Source organism: Formica exsecta, unplaced genomic scaffold (assembly GCF_003651465.1).
Source record: "Formica exsecta isolate Colony F162 unplaced genomic scaffold, ASM365146v1 scaffold47, whole genome shotgun sequence".
Classification (NCBI taxonomy): domain Eukaryota; kingdom Metazoa; phylum Arthropoda; class Insecta; order Hymenoptera; family Formicidae; genus Formica; species Formica exsecta.
Window position 1 is genome coordinate 346,741 of NW_021851936.1, and position 20,777 is coordinate 367,517.

A 20,777-nucleotide genomic window follows, 5' to 3' on the forward strand; every position below is an offset into this window, starting at 1 on the left:
ATATATATATATAAAGGAAAAGATTTGCAAAAATATTACATATACATATAAAATATTGCAGAATTTCTAGTATTATACAAGATCCCTGTTATTCGACAAATTACTATTAATATAACGTTTTCTTTAATAAAAAATCAGTATTGATTTTGCAAACGGATACAAAGATTATCATTATTACTTTATACATTATGTTAAATATTTTTTTGTTTGTTTAAATAATATTTCCGAGTTTTTAACCTGTAATTAAGCAAACAATTTTATTTATATTTAAGTAGCTTAATTAAACTTATTTCAAAATATCTATTTCTAAATGCAGTATTTGGATACACTTGACACAATATATATTATTACTTGTGAAACAATCTATAACAAAAAGAGAACTATAATGTTTTTAATGATTATTTTATAAATTAAGAAACTTTTTATAAAAGTTTAGAAATAACCATTATTATTGCTTTTCTAAAATAGACAAAAATATATTTAAATATATCTTATTGGGAATAGTCTAAAATGTGCGTGTGTGTGAGTGTGTGATCAAATTGTGCATGCATCTATGAGCCAAAGATGAGAAAAAGTCAAATAAAATAGTAATAATATATATAAATAATATAAACTAATAATACGATAATCATAAAAATAATCGATTGTAGAAACTGACAGATTAAGATTGTTCTGTGACATCAAAATATCTAAAATATTTTTTACTCGCAGAATTGAAGAGAATTATTCGGGTCAGCAACAATATTCCATTCGAGAAACGTAGATTATAAAGTCGTCCGATTTGAATCATTCGATTTAAATCTCTGCGTTTTTCCTCGAACTTGAGTGTGTGTGATATTTAACAGAGTCTGATTGTTTCTAAAACTCTTCTCCTCGTCAACGCAAACGATCTCATTTTGATTCCCGCTATTTTTGCAAATATTATTTACATTTCAATCTAATTGGTCTGTCTGATACGCATCTAAGGTTGCGTTCGAAAATTTACTCGTCGGGTAGAGTAGCGTTTGCTCGACCAATCAAGATAAAATGAGCAAAAATTTCTTTATTCCGATTGGCCAATTATACTCTACTCTACAGATCGATTTTTGAACGCAACTCTGAATAGACCAATCAAATTCGATCACACAACGTAGTTTGCTTTATCAGATCGCAGCCAATGATCGTCGAGCTAGACTTTCAAATGCGAAGTAAACAGTTTCGCGAAAATAGCGCGAATCGAAGGTGAGACCGTGTGTGTCGAAGAGAGAGTATTTTTAGTGAGAAATCTTTTCTGATTTAATAAATCTTCGATAGTGATTTCTTTTAATACTCGTTGCATCTCGTTTCACCGCTCGTGTTGTATTGTATTTTATTACAAACAATGGCAGTACAACCTAATCAACAGTTGAGTATGGGTATGAAAAAATCTCTAACCAACATTTTACACCGTACACTTCTATTGTGTTGTGTCTTTCAATATAACTATTTATTTCAGACCCTCCTACACAACAGAGCTTTGTTAGATTTTTTAAGAATCTTCCAGAGGTAAGCAAACACGTTATTATAATAAATTAAATATAAATTTTATAGTTGTCGAAATATTTTCTATTTTATGTACTATATCTTCTATTTTCTATAATTTATGTATTGGCTACATCTAATGTTAGCCTATAATCAATGTTCTAAATCTATTATCAATGTTTTTTTACTATCAATGTATTTAGTTTATTGAAAAATTTTGTTCTATATTATATTGATAGACATGTTAAAAATACTTAAAAAAAGATTAAAGCGTAATATTATTTATAATAATTGGAGGAAACAGGCTATTTTTATTATTATGTTATATAAATACTATTCTTTTTCAAGTTGATTTTAAATAATTTATAATTTATATTGATTCTGAGAAATAAGGTATAGAAATTGTTTAGCTTTAGTAAAGATTTATAATCAAAAAATATTTGAAATTTTTTATTGTAATTAAATGTTAATAAGATCTAGAAATGTAGTTTACAAAAAAGATTGGATTTCTATTTGTGTAAAATATTTTTATTTTGTTAACATATCAGGAACAAATAAGTTTGATCTTTCCTTTCGCTGACAGTTTTTTTCTTAACAATATTGAAAAGAAAACAAAAGTGTGATTACAATTAGCTTTTCTTTGTTTATGTATTTGTATCTTTACTAAATTTTACTTGTATCTATATTTGAATCATTGATAAAATAATATTTTGTGAAAAAAATATATAGATGTTGTGTGAAAAAATATTTAAAGATACAGAATGGAAAATTTGTTTCTGTATCTTGATATTATATAAAACAGATTTGATATTAATATATTTTTACTTACAAAAAATGTGTGAAAAATATCTTATAGTAATATAATGTTTTATAATACTAATTCAGAATATGTTAAAATGGTAAACTTATGATACCATGATTATATGTTTCTTGCCTTTGCCTTGATATCATCAGTAACTGCAAATATTACTGATAGTTACAAATGTAACAATTCAATATATTAAAAATTAGAATAGAAAAATTTTGTTACGCATAAATAACTAATTTTTAAATAAGTAGAAAGAACATTTGGTATGTTTATCTTATAAAAATGTACTTTATTATTTTTATCATTATATACTACATTATCTTATGTAGGATATCGCTCATTAATGTATATAATAATGATATAATATGATTTTTTATGCAGAAGAGCACAACTTTTGGAAAATAAACATGAAATATCGATGGTTTGTTTACGCGAGACCGATGGTGAATCTCAATCTCAGCTGAACAATTACGAGAGTATGTATCATTTACAAGAAATAGAGGAGCAGAAACTCAATCATCAAAGAAGAGAAGCTGAGATTAGTAGACTCCAGGCTGAGCAACAGGAATTGCAGAGGCAGCAGTATGAAGTTGAGAATCAGGTTTTAGAGACACAACGACAAGAAGCAGAACAAAGAGAATTGGAAAGGTTAGAGGCTGAGAGACTTGAGGCGCGGCGAATAGAAGCGGAATTAAATACACAGCGCAAATTACAATCGTCGAATCAGTTTATACATCAACATCACACTTCATCCTTGACCGCCGATGCCGAGGAGCACCTACTCGGGCAGAGTCTTACCGTAAACACGAAGGAAGCTATTTCGGTTGTACAAGGTCTGTGGCAATCCCCGGATACGACCATGCGCTTTCGTAGCCATCCCGTGGCACCTAGAATAGTGGATTCAAGAAACAAGTTGCCGTTCGATATACACATGGATAGCTCTATGACACAACATGTGATGTCTAGTAATAAGCCTCATCATCAGGGATACAACATGCAGGTTTATAACGATCAAGAGAATCATCAGAGTTATCATGCACAGCATCATAGTTACTCAGATCAAGAACAAAATGCTGGATATGCAAATCATAGTCTACCAAACAGTTATTATCAGATCCAGGTATAGAAAACATTTGTAAAATAATGCTTTACTCTTCTAAACTACATATATATATATATATATATATATTGGATATTGTATAAGCCTAAGGTAACGAAATATTTAGATTTGAATCTGTGTAACAATAAAATCTTATTGGTTGCAGCAACATCACGATCACCAAGCGCAACAGTCCCAACACCATCCTCGGCAGCACCACCCCCAACATCATCAGCAGCAGCACCAAATGATTCCATCACATCAGCAAATGCACACTGTGCATCATCAGTCTCTCTCTCATTCGCAGCATTTGCAAGCGCCTCACGGTCAAATGCCGCATCATCAGCCGCACATTCATCATCATCAGTCTCCGCACAATCAACATATCTTGCATTCTCAGCCGCCACAGCATATGCATCAACATATGCAACATATTCAGCATCCCGTTTACGGCAACATGTTGCCCACCGACATCGGATATCAACAATATCCGACATCAGTGGAAACTCCAGCTATGTTGCAACAGAATATAGAGTCACAGAAACAATTACATTTCTCGCCTTATAACGATCCGGACATTGAACCGAGCAAACCATACAGAATGCCACCCGAGTTACCATACATCAAGTCACCCGGAATGAATCGTAAAGACATCAAATATCTCGAGAGCGCGGAAGACAAAGAAAACGCTATCGTCGTGGATTACAACGGTCCGCTCGAAGAAAATATGGTACCAAAATTAGACGAGAATAATCTATATATCGACGATAGTCTAGGTATAACTCCTCTTTCGACCATTAACGAGACGTGTTATACAGAAGCCTTTAACACGCACTTAACAAGTTCTACGCCAATGACTAATAATTTCAAGCCATCCTACAGAATGAAAGATGATCTGCAATTTCCAAATCAGAATACTATCCAACCGTAGGTATCAATCTGCTTTTGATATTTTTATAGGTACATATTGAAAAACATTTACAACTTGAACTTTATTTATGTTGAATAGAATTGCGGAAGCACCTAATGCAGAAGGTGATGATAAATTGAGTGTAATATTGGAAACCACACGGGAATATGTTTCAAGCAGTTCGGGTAGCACTAATTATACTAAAACTACTGGATTGACTTTTGGATTAACGAGGGAAGATATGGCTCCTATTAAAGAACAATCTGTGGACACAAGTATATATAATATCTTTATTATATATAATAAGCATATACATCATTTATTTTTTATGATCGTATTTAACATAAAATATACTTTTAAAAAAATCCATTTTTTTTTTGTTACGCATAAATAACTAATTTTTAAATAAGTAGAAAGAACATGAGAGATACCTAACCAAAGTACTCTTTAGCTTTTTCCTTAGCTTTATCATATGTTCTGGTTATTTTATGTCCAAGTCTATTCCAGAAGGACGGTGGTGCTTCCACTGTCGTACCCTCTATTATCTGCGTTGTAATCTCTGTCTCTTCTGTTGTAGTTGCATCCCTGACATTTGGCGTATTTGCTGCGGGCAATGTAGTTACTACTGTCCATGGTATTATCTCCCTTGGCTTTTCCCTGATATCCCATGGGTCCTCACCACCAAGGGGTGGCAAAGTAGCGCTGGGATTTGGCCTGACTCTCCTATAAATGTCATCGTCACGGGACGCATGATATGGTCCTCCGCCGTATGCTTCCAAAATTCGCGACTCTATTTTGAGTTCTGTCTGTTCTGTAGTTTCCGTCTGTTGCAAATTTTGCAACGGTATTACCCTTAATGGGGTTTGTTCAGAATTTTGATTAAACTGACTGTCAAAGTGGGATGTTTCAGTTTGTTGAAATGATTCTAGCTGTTGATGATGTTCGTTGTGTCGATCTTGCGATGTTTGAGAAACATGGGCATCTTCAAATGTATGCTTATCTTGTGTCTCCTGTTGACTAAAGTTAAATGGTCTCAATTGTTCTTGCTGCTGTGCATCTTCCGTTTGCTGCGACATCGAGTTGACATTATGTGGATAATAACTGTTGTGTGAACTTTCGATGTTAGTTAGATCGCTTGGATGATAAGTGTAATGCCATTGCAGGCCTACTGTAGCATCGTTCGATTTATGTACCCAATGCAAGCGATCCATGTTTTCTTTTTCGTTGTCAAATACACTGCTTCCTTGACTTTGTGCGTATGGAATATTCGATCTACGATGATCAGATCTGGAATGTGTCAAACGACTGCTGTGTTGGCCAGTTTTTCCCTGGAGATTATCTATATCAGTTTCCGGGTTTACTTCAATCGGTTCAAAAATATTATTGAGATTCGTATCTGTACCATCTGTATGCGGTGGAATGGAGTCGTGTTTCTGATGTCTCTGTCTCGGCTTTGGTTTTGGTGCCGGTGCCGGTTTTGTCGCGAATTGACGATCATCGTTTTGTTGAGTAAAATCTTGCTCCGTTTTCTGCGACATATCCAATTGCCATTCTGACTGTTCATTATTATTATTACCATAGGACGGATATTGATGCGATTGTTGTGAAAGATCATCTGTATTCCACTCATCTTGTTGAGAAAAATGTTCCGGGTGTCGAGTATTGTATCCTGGCCAGCCAGGTTTCTGCGATTGCTCTCTTTGTTGTCCATATTCCAAGCGTCCTTGCTGGGTGAAATCGTCAAATCCTCCAATCTGTTGGGTTAAGTCTTCATCCGGCTGAGTAAAATCTTCCGAATGTTGACCAACCTTTGGATTATTGGATTGTTGCTGTCCAAATTCTAGTTGACCCATTATCTGTTGCGTAAAATCATCGTGTCCTCTCGCCTGTTGAGAGAAATCTTCACTGTCAAATTCCTCTAAATGTTGATTTTTTGGATTAACAAGTTTATCTATCGATTGCAATTTTAGTTTACCGGTAGTTTGCTGTGTTGAGTCTTCCATGTGTTGATTATTAATAGTCTGCTGTCCGAATTCGAGTTTACCGCTTGTTCGTTGCGTTAAATCTTTGGATCTTGCAGCTCGTTGCACAAAATGTTCGGTTTGTTGCGTTAATTGCTGAGTGTCATCTGTTTGCTGTCCAAATTCCAATTTACCTACCGTCTGTTGCGTGTAATCGTCGGATCTCGCTGTCTCAAATTGTTCAGCTTGTTGCTTTGGATCTTCTAAATGTTGATTGCCAACAGTTTGCTGACCGAATTCAAGTTTACCACTCGTTTGTTGCGAGAGATCATCATAGTTTTGCTGCATTAATTGTTCGTTGTGCTGTGTCAGATGCTGATCATTGAAAGTTTGCTGTCCAAATTCGAGTTTACTTGTTTGTTGTGTGTGATCATTAGATTCTTGCTGCGAAAATTGTTCGCTGTGCTGTGTCAGATGTTGATTATCAACAGTTTGCTGTCCGAATTCGAGTTGACTATTTGAATTGCGATTCAGCAATAGGCTTTAATAGTATTAAATGTTTTGTTGTATACAAGTTCTTCTTTTCATTGAAGAAAAATAAACATTTTTTATTTTTATATATAAAGTTCTAGATGAGGAGTCAAACGAAGCTCTGCTGTTCATAAATCAACCTTATGAGCAAAAACTACATGCACAAATTCAAGCTGTTCACGCTCAAAGTCCGCGCACAGTACAACGAAATGTTGATCAGATAACATCTGAGATACAGAATAATTGTGATTTGAGGAAGTCTATAAATTTACAATTTAATAATGAAGAGGAAAATTCAGAAAAGATCAATACCATGGACTGTGAGGAACACGAACCTATGGAACAAATGGAGGAAGAACTGTCTTTTGAACTCCCTTCGAAAGATATAAATCCATTTGACAAAAATTTGATTGCTGGCTTATTGAAGAAAATTAAGTTTCCACAACCCCAACATGCAGATGGATATACAAAAATAGATACCAATCTAAATAAGCTCGTGCCTTCTACCATGATTACGCTCGGTCCGTACATAACTTTCACATAATGATCAAAAGATTTTTGTGTGTCGTATCATTGAAATATATTTACAAGCAACTTTCTTTTTCTCATACTTGCGTTTTTCACGATTGTACAGGCACAGAAGCGTATGATTTGGAAAAGTGCCTTGGGAAAGGAATGTATGGAACAGTTTTTAAAGCAGTTAATTTACAGACAGGTGAAACTGTTGCCCTTAAAACACAAAAACCCGCTTGGGTCTGGGAATATTATATCGCAAGAGAGATAAAGGCGCGACTTACAAATCCACATATGGTATCGTGTAACATACGCATCTCTTATTGTTAACGCACCTATGCTATCTTAAATTTTTTTTTTTTATTAAACCTGCTAATATATTCTTTCAGTTACGCGGTTTTATGGATGTAACAATGGCCTATGTGGCCAACAATGGAAGTGTACTAGTTTCAGAATATTCCAAGTTTGGAACATTATTAGCAGTGACGAATCAGATAAAAATCGCCACTGGAAAACCTCTGATGGAGACTGTAGCTATTTTCTTCACAATCGAAATGCTTCAAATTGTGGAATACTTACATAATTGCCAAATAATACATGGAGACATAAAGCCAGATAATTTTTTACTAATGCGACTGTTAGTATTACTTTTTATTACTTTTGATTACTTTTTTTTATTGAAGATAGTCATTGATTACTTAATATGTACATAATGTATAATTGTAATTTTTAATATTAAGTTTACACAAGATACATGAAATTGTTGAGAATCCTCACGAGAATCTATCATATAAAACATCATTTTCATTAAAGAAGAGAGTTTCATTATTTAATAGTACAAAAAATATCATTATAAGAATAGAGAGGTTATCTCAAATAGAATATATATATATATATATATACATAAATAGCTAATAATTGCAAGATTTATCCTTAAAGTATCATGCATATTTAAGTTGTTCTTAATATTTTTATGATCATTGACAGACCCACGCAAGATGTAAGGCCAACAATACAGTTGATAGATTTCGGATGTAGTATAGATATGAAATTATTGCCGGAAAATACAACATTCACGCAAGTCATAAAAACGGAAGACTTCACTTGTATCGAAATGCAAACTGGAAGACCGTGGACATATCAGACTGATTTATATTGTCTAGCGGCGACCAGTCATTGTTTGCTATTTGGCAATTATATGAAAGTATCTAATGTAGGCGGCCGTTGGTTTATTGCCTCGAAATTACCAAGGTATATAAATAACAAGTGTATGAACAAGTATAATTATATTGTGTAATTCGAAAAATCTCGCCCGTTATTCTCAAGAAACTAATTAGCTATTTCCTTTTTTACAGATACGCTAAAAAGGCTGCTTGGGAACAATTTTTCACAGAGCTATTAAATATCGAGTCTTGCGAGAAAATGCCCGATTTGGCAAAATTGAGAAATATGATGGAGGAAACGCTAGCACAGATGCCGGAGGCGCAAGCGAAATTTCGAACTTTTGTCAACATTCTTAACAAACGATAACGCTTGCTATATCTGACGATATGTACCAATGCGTGCACATATTTAGTAAAGAACCAACGTGTAATAAGAGACATTAATGTTATTGTGCTATTTATTATAAAAAGTTAATATTACAGTGATAAATATATGTATCTACATAGTTATAACACACACGAAATGCACCTTATGGCCAAATCTTGCTCCGTTTTCTGCGACATATCCAATTGCCATTCTGACTGTTCATTATTATTATTACCATAGGACGGATATTGATGCGATTGTTGTGAAAGATCATCTGTATTCCACTCATCTTGTTGAGAAAAATGTTCCGGGTGTCGAGTATTGTATCCTGGCCAGCCAGGTTTCTGCGATTGCTCTCTTTGTTGTCCATATTCCAAGCGTCCTTGCTGGGTGAAATCGTCAAATCCTCCAATCTGTTGGGTTAAGTCTTCATCCGGCTGAGTAAAATCTTCCGAATGTTGACCAACCTTTGGATTATTGGATTGTTGCTGTCCAAATTCTAGTTGACCCATTATCTGTTGCGTAAAATCATCGTGTCCTCTCGCCTGTTGAGAGAAATCTTCACTGTCAAATTCCTCTAAATGTTGATTTTTTGGATTAACAAGTTTATCTATCGATTGCAATTTTAGTTTACCGGTAGTTTGCTGTGTTGAGTCTTCCATGTGTTGATTATTAATAGTCTGCTGTCCGAATTCGAGTTTACCGCTTGTTCGTTGCGTTAAATCTTTGGATCTTGCAGCTCGTTGCACAAAATGTTCGGTTTGTTGCGTTAATTGCTGAGTGTCATCTGTTTGCTGTCCAAATTCCAATTTACCTACCGTCTGTTGCGTGTAATCGTCGGATCTCGCTGTCTCAAATTGTTCAGCTTGTTGCTTTGGATCTTCTAAATGTTGATTGCCAACAGTTTGCTGACCGAATTCAAGTTTACCACTCGTTTGTTGCGAGAGATCATCATAGTTTTGCTGCATTAATTGTTCGTTGTGCTGTGTCAGATGCTGATCATTGAAAGTTTGCTGTCCAAATTCGAGTTTACTTGTTTGTTGTGTGTGATCATTAGATTCTTGCTGCGAAAATTGTTCGCTGTGCTGTGTCAGATGTTGATTATCAACAGTTTGCTGTCCGAATTCGAGTTGACCCTCTGTCTCCTGTGTTAATTGTTCATTTTGTTGTGTTAAATCATCTAAATGCTTATCACCAACAATTTGCTGTCCAAATTCGAATTTATTTGCTTGTTGCGTGCGATCATTAGATTCTTGTTGCGTAAATTGTTCGTTGTGCTGTGTCATATGTTGATTATGCAAAGTTTGCTGTCCGAATTCGAGTTGACCCTCTGCCTCCTGCGTGGATTGTTCATTTTGTTGTGTTAAATCATCTAAATGCTTATCGTCAACAATTTGCTGTCCAGAATTGAGTTTATCACTCGTTTGTGTAAGATGGTTAGATCCTTGCGTCTGTTGTGCAAATTGTTCACTTTGCTCTGTGAAATCATTTAGATGCTGATCGTCGACAGTTTGCTGGCCGAATTCGAGTTGACCTTCTGTCTGCTGCGTGAAATCTTCATCATGTTGCGTAAAGTCTTCTGATTGCTGATTACTCGCGTGTGTCAGATCCAATTGTTGTGAGTCTGGCTCAAATTCCTGATTTTGCTGCACGTGTTGATCGTCTCGTTTGTACTTTCTGTGGTAACTGCTCTCGTGTTGATAATGTTGGTGAGTCTCCCCGGTGCAATCGGCACTGTGCGTCCCTTGCCCCAGATCTAAAGATGATCCGGCAGCGACAAGTTGCTGCCCCGCTGAGTTGGTTCCGTACCCGGAACTGTAACTATTTCCATGAGATTCATATCCATGTGCTCTGCTATGGTAACGACCGCGTTGTTCATTGTATGCATCCCGATCGTAATGCGTTCTACTGCCAGTCCCGTACGACGAGAGATCCGCGCTACGTTCGGGAGCTGGATTTCCCCCGTGACTCGAGGAACTTTGCCAGTGCTCTTCTTGATAGTGTCTGGTTTCATCCCGTCTGCCGGGATGAACATTGTAATCCGGGTTCGGGTTGTATACGCGCTCGGTAAAGAGCCGATTCTGCGCCACGCCGGACTGATGTGCACCCGAGATTTCCGACCGTTGGATTTCGTCTACTTGACGTCCGCCCAAATGCGAGTAACTCGCCGTCTGGTAATTACCTCCGGTAACTGGCACCGGATAACTGAGAGGCAGGGGATTTGATTGTGGAATGGGATGCGCTCGAGATACATAAGTCTCATGACCCTGATAGGTTCTTTGGCTCTCCGTGTCATAAGTGTTCGGGATGGGATACACCATTCGTTGTCTCCCTGTATCAGCAATTTCCGTCTGTTGTTGATCGGTATAATGACGGACAGTTTCAGTAGATGGGACGCGCCGGTAACCTGATAATTGCTGTTGTCCGTAAGTATTCTCACTCTCGGCGGTCTGGAGATCGTTGCTGTGGAAGCTATGGACCGCTTCCTGAGTCATACCTGTGGTGCTGGCGGTTTGATGATGAAAATCTTGTCTGAACTTTTCAAGCTCTCCGTGCAGATTCTTCTGTAGCTCGCTGTGTAATTTATCCAGCGTCGGCGAGACAGCGTCACCTGATGTACTGTAGCTCGAGGTGTAGTTCTTCTTGTAATAGCGGACCTTTTTGGGCCCGGATACGTATTGGCCTTCCTCCTCAAAGACGCGTCCTTGACCACCGTCGGTCCTGTAAGAATCTACTCTGCTCCAATTTTCCGGTATGGTCTCTATCGTTGGAACGTTAACTCCATGTTGCGAATGTCCGCCATATTCTCCAAAATCTTCGAGTCTCTCGCTTTTATTGTCGACTCTCGTAGACGACTGTTGACTGTGCACCCTACTGTATCCGCTCTCCTTCGTAACCTGCCCCAACTGTGTACCTTGGGACTCGAGATGATTATTCGGAATGTGCAACGAATCGTACCTATGTTGGCCACTTAACTCTGTTGCCCCATCTACATTACCCGTACCATAAGACGACGTAAAATTTTTCTTGTAGAACCGTACTCTCTTTGATCCTTCCACATACTGTCCCCGTTCTTCATGAACCTTGCCATGCCCGCTATCCGTATTGTACTGATTACGTTCGGTCCAATTTCCTGGCCTGGTGTAATCATAATTGTTCAAATTCGTACTACCTTGAATTAAACCTGCATGATCACTGCCCGACGTGTGGCGGCTCTGATAGGACGTTCGGTAGAAGTCGCAAGACTCTATGCAGCCGCTTGGGGCGGATAAGGTTTGGGCGAACAAAGCGGATAAAACGACTATCTGTCCTATCGCCATAATCCTCATCCGATCTCTGAAATAAAAATAAATTTTTAGATAAATATATTTTTTGCACCTATTTCTTTTTATTATTATTATTGCAAATATTAATTTTTTCAGATTCATTATATTGCAAAAGCTATTTAAAGATAATTATGTATTACGGATTCATTAAAAAGTTATAATCGATAAACAAAAAAAAAAAGGAATATATAACATGATATATAGAAATTAATTTACAATTTATTATAGTATTCATCGATTTCTCAATTAGAACTTCCATTTTAATATTGTAAAGATAAAGAAAAAAAAACAGCTTTATGTCTATACTTATATCGATTATTCAAATTTTGATTTATTTAATTTAGTTCTTCGTAAGATATATTTAAAACAAATATGCACATACACAGAAGAAAATATACTTTTTGTTAACTATTCTAAAATTTCAGATGATGCAATTGTCTGTGTTAAATAAGAAAAGCAGCCTCTCCTTTTCATGATGATACAAGAGCAGTAGCGAAAAAAGACAACTCTGTATCTGTACACATTTCATGGTTTATTTCTTCTTTTGTCGCAAGATTCAAGCTTGTAATTCAATGTCTCGCATTCACTGACAAGTTTCATTTGCACACACTTCATTCACACCTATCGCTACGGAAGCGATACAATATTTTATTACCTTATAATGGAAGAGACGCGCTTACAAATTCAATTGTTAATGTCGAGATGTTCTCACTAACACTGTAGGCTCACGTATAGCTGGAAGCAGATTACCGCAAATCCATTTATGTTCTTTCCCCCTTCTTCCCATCGATGATTCCTCGAGCACTTATACATATATTAGCGATCTTTTATTTTTATCCATCGCGAAAGTCCGGAGATTTGTTCTTATCGTACACAATTCTCAGTAATGTAAGATTGACGTTCTGGACGTCATGGACGTATGTATAAGTATTCCTATTTCATCAGTTTTGTGATATATTTATTATATATACATATATAACATTGTATCGCACGCATATTATTGGTATCTGTTTTTCTTTATAAAAATTAAAGTTATGAGTCGTATTGCTCTTCCAAGAGCTAAATAAATTTCTTTTACAATGCATGGAAATGCCCGTTTTTTATTATAAAAAAAAAATTATAGAAAACATTCTTCATGTATAAAAATAAATGACGCTATGAAATTCTTGTAAACTTCTCTGTATATATAATCATGTTAAAATTAATTGCACAGACAAATCCGTTGTATTATAAGAATAGAGATTTTAAAAGGAAAAAACAAAGCTTCCTTTGTGAGGAAGTAAAAAATGATTATAAAATAGAAAATGGCAAAATATTATTATCGCTTAACTTGCTTGTTAATTGATCACGTTCAGATGTATCCTGTTGAATTAATTATACCGTAACATATCTTCTTGACAAATAAATGATTATGTTCATATTAACAGCGACAAGCATAATTCAATGATTTCCAGGTAACGGTTACAAGCCGCGTTTTTCCATACTTGGTTTGATGCGTCATCGATTAAGTCATTCTGAATTTGTAACATCTACAACGATCAGACTCACTTTCATTCAGTAACACCATGAATAATTTCAAGGTCGTTATTATGTAAAGGTCGTAATATTTGTATTCTTTGTGATCGTACTTTACCAGAATGTAATGACAGAGAAAGAGGATATTTTTCCGAAAAAATAAATAACTGAATTTACTTGGGAAAACAATAGAATAGATGGCCTACTTATTACAGAAATTACTGACCTTTCTAGTATATAAACTGTGACCTTTTATCATGCTAAGGGTGAATAATATTTCCACGATCATGACCTCAATATATGGGTGTCATTGAAACTGTTGGGCATTCCCCATTAAAAGATTAACATGTATAAAGAGATGGGAAGCAGCTACATCAATCTCTACTTTCCCTCTTGTTAAGAGATTTATGTCAAATAAAGACTTTTATATTTTTACGGATATGTATCCGTATCACATTTATTTATTAAATTAATATCTCACACACACACACACACACTGATTGCTTGCGTATCTTTTTTCTCTATATAAATTTTATATTATCAAGAAATTATTTAAATATTTATATCAATAATGTAACGGTTAAAAGACATTTCTATATGAGAATAAATTATGTATAGTTGACTCTTGTTTTATATTTTGACAATATTTCATGTAATTTTCATGGAACGTTGTATGTTAAAAAAGTTTTCAAGTTTTGGAGCACACACACATTCATACATATTCTCAATAGTTCTAAATAAATTAGATGAAAAGTACGTTTGCTTACAATCCTGTTGAATCGCAAAATGAAAGAATATAGCGAATGGAGAATATTTGAAAAATTTATCAAAATTTTTATCTTGCAGTTATCTATAAAATTTTGTGTCGTTTCGGCACCAATGTAAAACGCGTTTCTTTAAATTCCAAACTTCTATAAAATCGCACGCGTATCGAAGTTGCGACGACCTATGAACACTTTGACCTCTCGATAGGCATGACCTATAGATACGTTACAAGTTTTTTAATTTCTCCGAGAAATATGAAATATAATATACTTTTCACACAAACAGGGTTTCACAATGCCTAATATTCGTAAAAGCATCTGCTTCTAATACATTTTTCGGAAATGAAAACATGCATATGACATGGTTAAAATAAAAACGTGAGAGAGTGCGGAAGTCAAATAAAAATATTTTATATCAAATAATTATATCTTTTCACGCGATAGAATGTCTTTCTTTATTATAACTGTTTTGTTTGTCTATATAAACTAATATTATGATATGATCATATGATACATTTTTTAAATCATGTAGACATATGTTTTTGAATATGTGAAATTATATGTGAAAAATAGAGAGTTATCTTTACATATAAAAATAAATATAATATTAACAGTTTTATGAAGTTATAATTGTGACATTATCTTAAAAATTATGTTCTTTATCTCTAGAAGCTTGCAACGTTACGCAAATAAGTCAAGGATAAATTTTAATGACGGCTTATATAGCGTCAGATTCAATATATAATATGCAGAATGACATACTATGTGCTCTCAATTTATCATATGAAATATTTCTTGGAGAATTGGGAGAAAATTAAATGAAAAGATATAGCATTTCAGTAATACAAGTTTTTTCTGTACATTGAAAAAAAAAGCTCACGAAAATTCTTGACTGATAATCAATGAGTTATATATATATATGATAATTTTATTTTCAGAAACTTGACACGACAATACGATTCTTCAATAGGTCAGACTATTATACATTGCATGGAAGTGATGCTCTCTTTGCTGCACAAGAAGTATTTAAAACAACATCTGTTTGTAAGATGATTGGAGCTGGTAAGCATCATTTATAAATCAAATATATATAAAAAAAAGAATTCTCGCACGAATTATTTATTATATTTTTTGGAAAGAATGTATTCTAATTCTAGCAACACTAACTGCAGATATATTTTCTACATATAAAATTATATAACTAATTATATAAATAATAATTATATAAATTGTATAAAAAATTTCTCGTTACAACTAATAATAAAATCATAATCTCTTTTTTGCAGAGCCGCATAAAACGGAAGGAGTCATTCTGAATAAAGGTCACTTTGAGACATTTGTGCGTGATTTGTTGTTAGTTAAGCAATACAGAGTTGAAGTCTATGTAAATCAAGGCTCGTCTAAAAATCAGAACTGGGTCTTGGAATATAAAGGTTCACCCGGTAATCTATCTCATTTTGAAGATATTCTGTTCGGTAATAACGACATAGCCGTGGGTGTATCTGTAATAGCTGTGAAACTAGGTACGGAAGGAAAATCCAGAGTAAGTTTATTCTGCTTATGATTATATATTTTTGCTTAAAAAGGTACTATATATAACATAAATTATATATAAAAAATTTTATATTAATCAATATTAATTAATATTAATTTTTTTAATATGTTTTTTAACATGTAGATATAATTTTTTATATATAATGTATAATATATAATATTACACATATTTACAAGAATATATATATTTAAAAGTTATATATAGTATATATAAAATAAAAAATATGAAAATACGATTTTACCTATATGTATAAATTCATAATATATCTAAATTATTATTATTTTATAGGTCGTTGGACTAAGTTGTGTGGATGTCGTTTCGACTTTAATCTTAGTCGCCGAGTTTCAAGATAACGAATCATTCTCGAATTTAGAATCACTCATTGTAACTCTGGCTCCAAAAGAATGCTTACTAATTCAAGGGGAAGGCAGTCATGAATTTCAAACTCTTAAACAAGTACGCAAAAATGTCATGTTATAATATCAAATTTGTAAAATGTTATATAAAGAATGTGAAGAGGGATTGATGTTACACACTTTAGTAAAAATTTTAATGTATAACATTGTGTGTGTAATATTTTTATATTATAATTTATATTGTGCTATATTTTTTCAGTTAATAGAAAGAAACAATACAATGGTCACTTTAAGAAAAAGAAATGAATTTTCCAGTGATTCAATCATAGATGACCTAAATACATTAATAAAATTCAAAAAAGGACAGAAGCAGAATGCACAATCACTGCCTGAAGTTAATTTAAATCTAGCTATGTCTGCTACTTCTGCTCTCATCAAATATTTAGATGTAAATGTTATTATAATTTTATTTAGAAGAGATATTTATGTATATGTAGAATATCGCATTTTTACTACCTCAAATTTTGATGATACATTTATTAATAAATTCGATGATATTCTTTTTCTAAGAAAAACAGGATTTAATAGAAAGCGTAAGGGAGAAAGAGAGAGAGAAAGCGTATGCAACAAGTACATCCTATTTTCAAGTTATTTGATATAGAAAATTCCAAAAGAACAATAACAATTTTGTATTAAATTTATATTAAAGAAAAATAATGATTTAATCATCAAAATTTGTAATAAAGATGACATTCTATATGTCTCATATAACTGACGTATTCTTATACAATAATTATTTGTTAGTTAACATCGGACGAAGGCCATATGAATCAGTTTAGTCTAAAGCAAGTGGAGCAATCGCGATATATAAGATTAGATTCCGCGGCAATAAAGGCTCTTAATATAGAACCGCAGAGTGATGGGGCTTCTAACTTGCACGGAAATCCTGCCGCCAGCGTCTTAACGTTATTAGACAAATGCAGGACCGCACAAGGGCATCGACTGATTGCACAATGGGTTCGACAGCCCCTTAGAGACTTGTCTCTAATAAAGGAACGGCATGACATCGTTGAATTATTAGTACAAAATAACGAATTAAGATCCGTTCTTAATGATGATTATTTAAAACGTATACCAGATTTGCAACAGCTCGCAAAAAAATTGGCTAGAAAAAAATCAGCATTACAAGATTGTTACAAGTAAGTTATCATTATTTATGCGAAAGTAACGTTTATTGTCGTGATTACAGCAAAATCTTAATGTATACTATGCACATATTCCAAAACCACTAGATGTTTTTTTAATAATTTTTTTTTTAACGTTTCTCTATCCAATCAATTTAAAGTTGATTTTTTCTTCACGATAATATCGAGCAAATGCCTCGACATTTTTTATAAGAAAAGATCATCTCCAAATTGATTTGGATTGACCGGAGAATGTGTTATTAAAAGGACATTCAATGGTTTCTGACACTCTGTAATAAAAACTAATACCGATGTTTATAATATATGTATTTTAGAATCTACTTGTGTGTATCATATTTGCCAAAACTATTAGAACAACTCTCACCAGAAGCAAGTGTAACAGCACTAAAGACAATGATAATAGATCCATTAAAAGAACTGATAGACGATATGGATAAATTTCAACAGTTGGTGGAGCAAACAATTGATTTAGACGCTGCTGAAAAGGGAGATTTTATGGTTAATCCAGGATTTGCGGATGATTTCAAAGGTGATAATCTTGAATTTTAATCTTATCTTGAAAGCTACATATAGAATGCCTTCAAATAAAATGTTTTAAACTGAACTATAGATATCAAAAACATCAGACTATAAAGAATTCAGTTTACTTTAAACTTGATGCGTTTGTGACTTTTAAATCACAAATAAAAGAAAGAATCTATAACTTTGTTATAAAAAAAAGATGTATAGAAAGAAGAAATGCAGGACACATCTTCACATATATTTTCTTTCTATCTAGTTTCTAATGCAAATATTGCGAAATAAATGTAATAGATGTAATTATATGATTGTACATATATATATATATATATATATATATATATACAAATTTTGTAATAAAAAAATATTATAGAATTAAAAGATGCCATGGATGAAACAGAGGAAAGAATACAACGACAACTTGGTAAAGCGGCAGATGATCTTGGCATGGAAGCAGGGAAAACGTTAAAGTTAGAATCTAATCAACAATTGGGCTATTATTTTCGTATCACGTTAAAAGAAGAGAAAATACTTAGAAATAATAAGCGTTATACAATTTTGGATTCTAATAAAACCGGTGTAAGATTCCGAAACAGTAAATTGAGCGAATTAAACGACGATTTTATAATCGCCAGAAATAAATATCTGGAGAGACAGAAAGATGTTATTACGGAGATTATAGGAATCGCAGGTTTGTGCCTCTTTTCATTTGGATAGAAATTATTTGTACATGCACTGAAATATAATATTAATGTAACTACTATTAATTTTTATATCTATACAGCTGGTTATAGCGAAACAATGCGTACTATTGGTGGTGTGCTGGCACGCCTCGACGTTCTCACAGCGTTTGCTTCCGCGGCAGTAAGCGCTAACAAGGTATATGTGCGTCCCGAGATGGTTCCGAGTGAAGAAGGTGAAATGAATCTTATTCAAGTCAGACACCCATGTTTGGAGATGCAGCAAGGAGTAGACTATATTGCCAATGATATTAATTTTAAACGAGGTATGAATTCAATGTGTTTCAGTCCTATAAAAATAATACAGGTGGAATTTCTCCTCTGTGAAGTTTGATTTTTATTTTTACATATTTTCTGAGAAAAAAAATTTCTTTACCAAAAAAGAATTCTTATGTGGTTCATTCTTTAGATCAGTACCATTTTTGCATCATTACTGGCCCAAACATGGGAGGTAAAAGTACTTATATTAGATCTATCGGTGTAGCTGCATTAATGGCACATATTGGTAGTTTTGTTCCTTGCGATAGAGCGACTATATCGTTATTGGATTGTATATTAGCTCGAATAGGAGCTGATGATTCTCAATTGAAAGGATTGTCGACTTTCATGATGGAAATGATAGAAACTGCAGCTATTTTGAAAGTAATTTATGTCATTATAAGAGTTGTTAAAAAAATTATAATAAAAATAATCTGTTGTGTCCAATATATTTTATTTTCAGACAGCAACATGTAACTCTCTTGTAATCATTGATGAATTGGGTAGAGGGACATCCACTTATGAGGGTTGCGGTATAGCATGTTCAATAGCAGAGTAAGTACATGCCAGAAGCTGTCATTATGTAAGATTAATATTAAAATCATTTTATTGTATGTATTTTTTTAGACATTTGGCAAGGGATATTAAATCGTATTGTCTGTTTGCTACACACTTCCATGAGATCACCAGGTTAGCCGAAGAAGTACCTACTATACAGAATCACCATGTTACTGCTCTTGTTGAAGATAACAAATTGACATTACTTTATAAAGTAAAACCAGGGATTTGTGACCAAAGTTTTGGTCTTCATGTCGCTAAAATGGCTAATTTTCCGCCAGACGTGATAGAGGTATGTATTTGATTCATATAAAATAATTGAGATATAATTGATGAATATTATAACTTTTACTTCGTGTATAAAAATTACCTAGTATAGTTGGCGTCGCGATGCTATCGCGTCGCTTGATAATCTTTCCTTTTTTTTTTTTAGTTTGCCAAAAGGAAGCAAGCTGAACTTGAAGATTATCAAAGCGTGGTTTTTGAAGGATCCAATAATCCCCACAAGAAACGAAAGATCATTCAGGTACTATTTTTTTATTATTGTTAATCAATATTACTGATGATTGAGTGAAATAATAAATATGATGTTATTTATACATCGAATAATGTGTTACATCCAGTTTAAGAATTTATTATATTAATAAAAAACAGAGTTTATACATTTGCAAGATAACAGTTTTAAAACTTTCTAATATTGTTACAGGAAGCTGAAACACTCATTTCGCAATTTCTCAAAAAGTGTAAAACTTTAGATCTGTCTTTATCTGATGCTGATATAGAAAATGAGGTATTATCATTGAAGGAAGAGGTACTGTCTCATAAGAATCCTTACATTAAAGCGTTACTCGACGCTTCTTCTTAAGCAAATAATTAAATATTGTAGAAATCCCTGTATTGGGGACGTTTAAAAGAAGGGAGAGGGGGGAGAGGGAGAGAGACAGAAAAAAATAACACACAAGCAGTATTATTTTTATAAACATTTTCAATTGTTAATTATACACTTCCCTTATTTTCATAAAAAAAAAAAAATGTTTTATATAAAAAAACTATATTTAAATTTTGTCTTTTTATTATTCCTGTTTAGAGTATGATTATTGATTATTAAATCATTTGAACCGATTTGAAC

The 20,777-nt window shown here is 33.5% G+C and overlaps 3 protein-coding genes across 7 annotated transcripts in view; 2 read left to right on the forward strand and 1 right to left on the reverse strand.

Moving 5' to 3' along the window:
• LOC115241143 overlaps nt 1-9,023 on the forward strand; it is a 12,715-nt gene extending 3,692 nt beyond the window's left edge. Inside the window, exons 8-15 of the mRNA XM_029816703.1 lie at nt 2,690-3,428; nt 3,574-4,334; nt 4,417-4,592; nt 6,905-7,330; nt 7,444-7,619; nt 7,712-7,959; nt 8,310-8,573; nt 8,678-9,023. Coding sequence (XP_029672563.1) covers nt 2,690-3,428; nt 3,574-4,334; nt 4,417-4,592; nt 6,905-7,330; nt 7,444-7,619; nt 7,712-7,959; nt 8,310-8,573; nt 8,678-8,852 — 2,965 coding nt within the window. The 3' untranslated portion in view covers nt 8,853-9,023. The remainder of the gene's footprint in view (nt 1-2,689; nt 3,429-3,573; nt 4,335-4,416; nt 4,593-6,904; nt 7,331-7,443; nt 7,620-7,711; nt 7,960-8,309; nt 8,574-8,677) is intronic.
• Nucleotides 21-20,653, forward strand: LOC115241144 (DNA mismatch repair protein Msh2). Of its 5 annotated transcripts, none has more exons than XM_029816704.1 (15): nt 21-1,394; nt 1,475-1,524; nt 15,396-15,519; nt 15,744-16,000; nt 16,301-16,468; nt 16,628-16,816; nt 17,173-17,567; nt 17,888-18,102; nt 18,466-18,783; nt 18,877-19,098; nt 19,242-19,474; nt 19,554-19,645; nt 19,718-19,940; nt 20,082-20,174; nt 20,355-20,513. In XM_029816704.1, exons 1-15 carry the CDS (start codon nt 1,361-1,363, stop codon nt 20,511-20,513), a joined length of 2,772 nt encoding a protein of 923 aa, XP_029672564.1. In that variant the 5' UTR covers nt 21-1,360. The 5 variants fall into 5 exon arrangements, with proteins under 5 accessions (XP_029672564.1, XP_029672568.1, XP_029672567.1 ...); XM_029816708.1 differs by having other exon boundaries at nt 22-1,383; nt 20,355-20,653; XM_029816707.1 differs by lacking the exons at nt 21-1,394; nt 1,475-1,524 and adding an exon at nt 13,019-13,095.
• On the reverse strand, nt 2,135-12,960 carry LOC115241142 (filaggrin-2-like). Its single transcript, XM_029816702.1, has 4 exons — nt 12,834-12,960; nt 9,026-12,188; nt 4,708-5,831; nt 2,135-2,536 (listed from the first exon to the last, which is right to left on the reverse strand). Exons 2-3 carry the CDS (start codon nt 12,179-12,181, stop codon nt 4,749-4,751), a joined length of 4,239 nt encoding a protein of 1,412 aa, XP_029672562.1. The 5' UTR covers nt 12,182-12,188; nt 12,834-12,960; the 3' UTR covers nt 2,135-2,536; nt 4,708-4,748.
• Nucleotides 20,654-20,777: the final 124 nt, after the last annotated feature.

What these genes read in the sequence shown, in the direction of transcription:
- LOC115241144 (XM_029816704.1), top strand. Translation starts at nt 1,361, where the DNA reads ATGGCAGTACAACCTAATCAACAGTTGAGTATGG. An exon ending in TTGTAAGATGATTGGAGCTG is followed by an intron (nt 15,520 to 15,743) that starts GTAAGCATCATT and finishes TCTTTTTTGCAG; the next exon opens with AGCCGCATAAAACGGAAGGA. An exon ending in GGAGATTATAGGAATCGCAG is followed by an intron (nt 18,784 to 18,876) that starts GTTTGTGCCTCT and finishes ATATCTATACAG; the next exon opens with CTGGTTATAGCGAAACAATG.
- LOC115241142 (XM_029816702.1), bottom strand. Translation starts at nt 12,181, where the DNA reads ATGAGGATTATGGCGATAGGACAGATAGTCGTTTTATCCGCTTTGTTC. An exon ending in CGCAGAAAACGGAGCAAGAT is followed by an intron (nt 5,832 to 9,025) that starts TTGGCCATAAGG and finishes ACGGAGCAAGAT; the next exon opens with TTTACTCAACAAAACGATGA.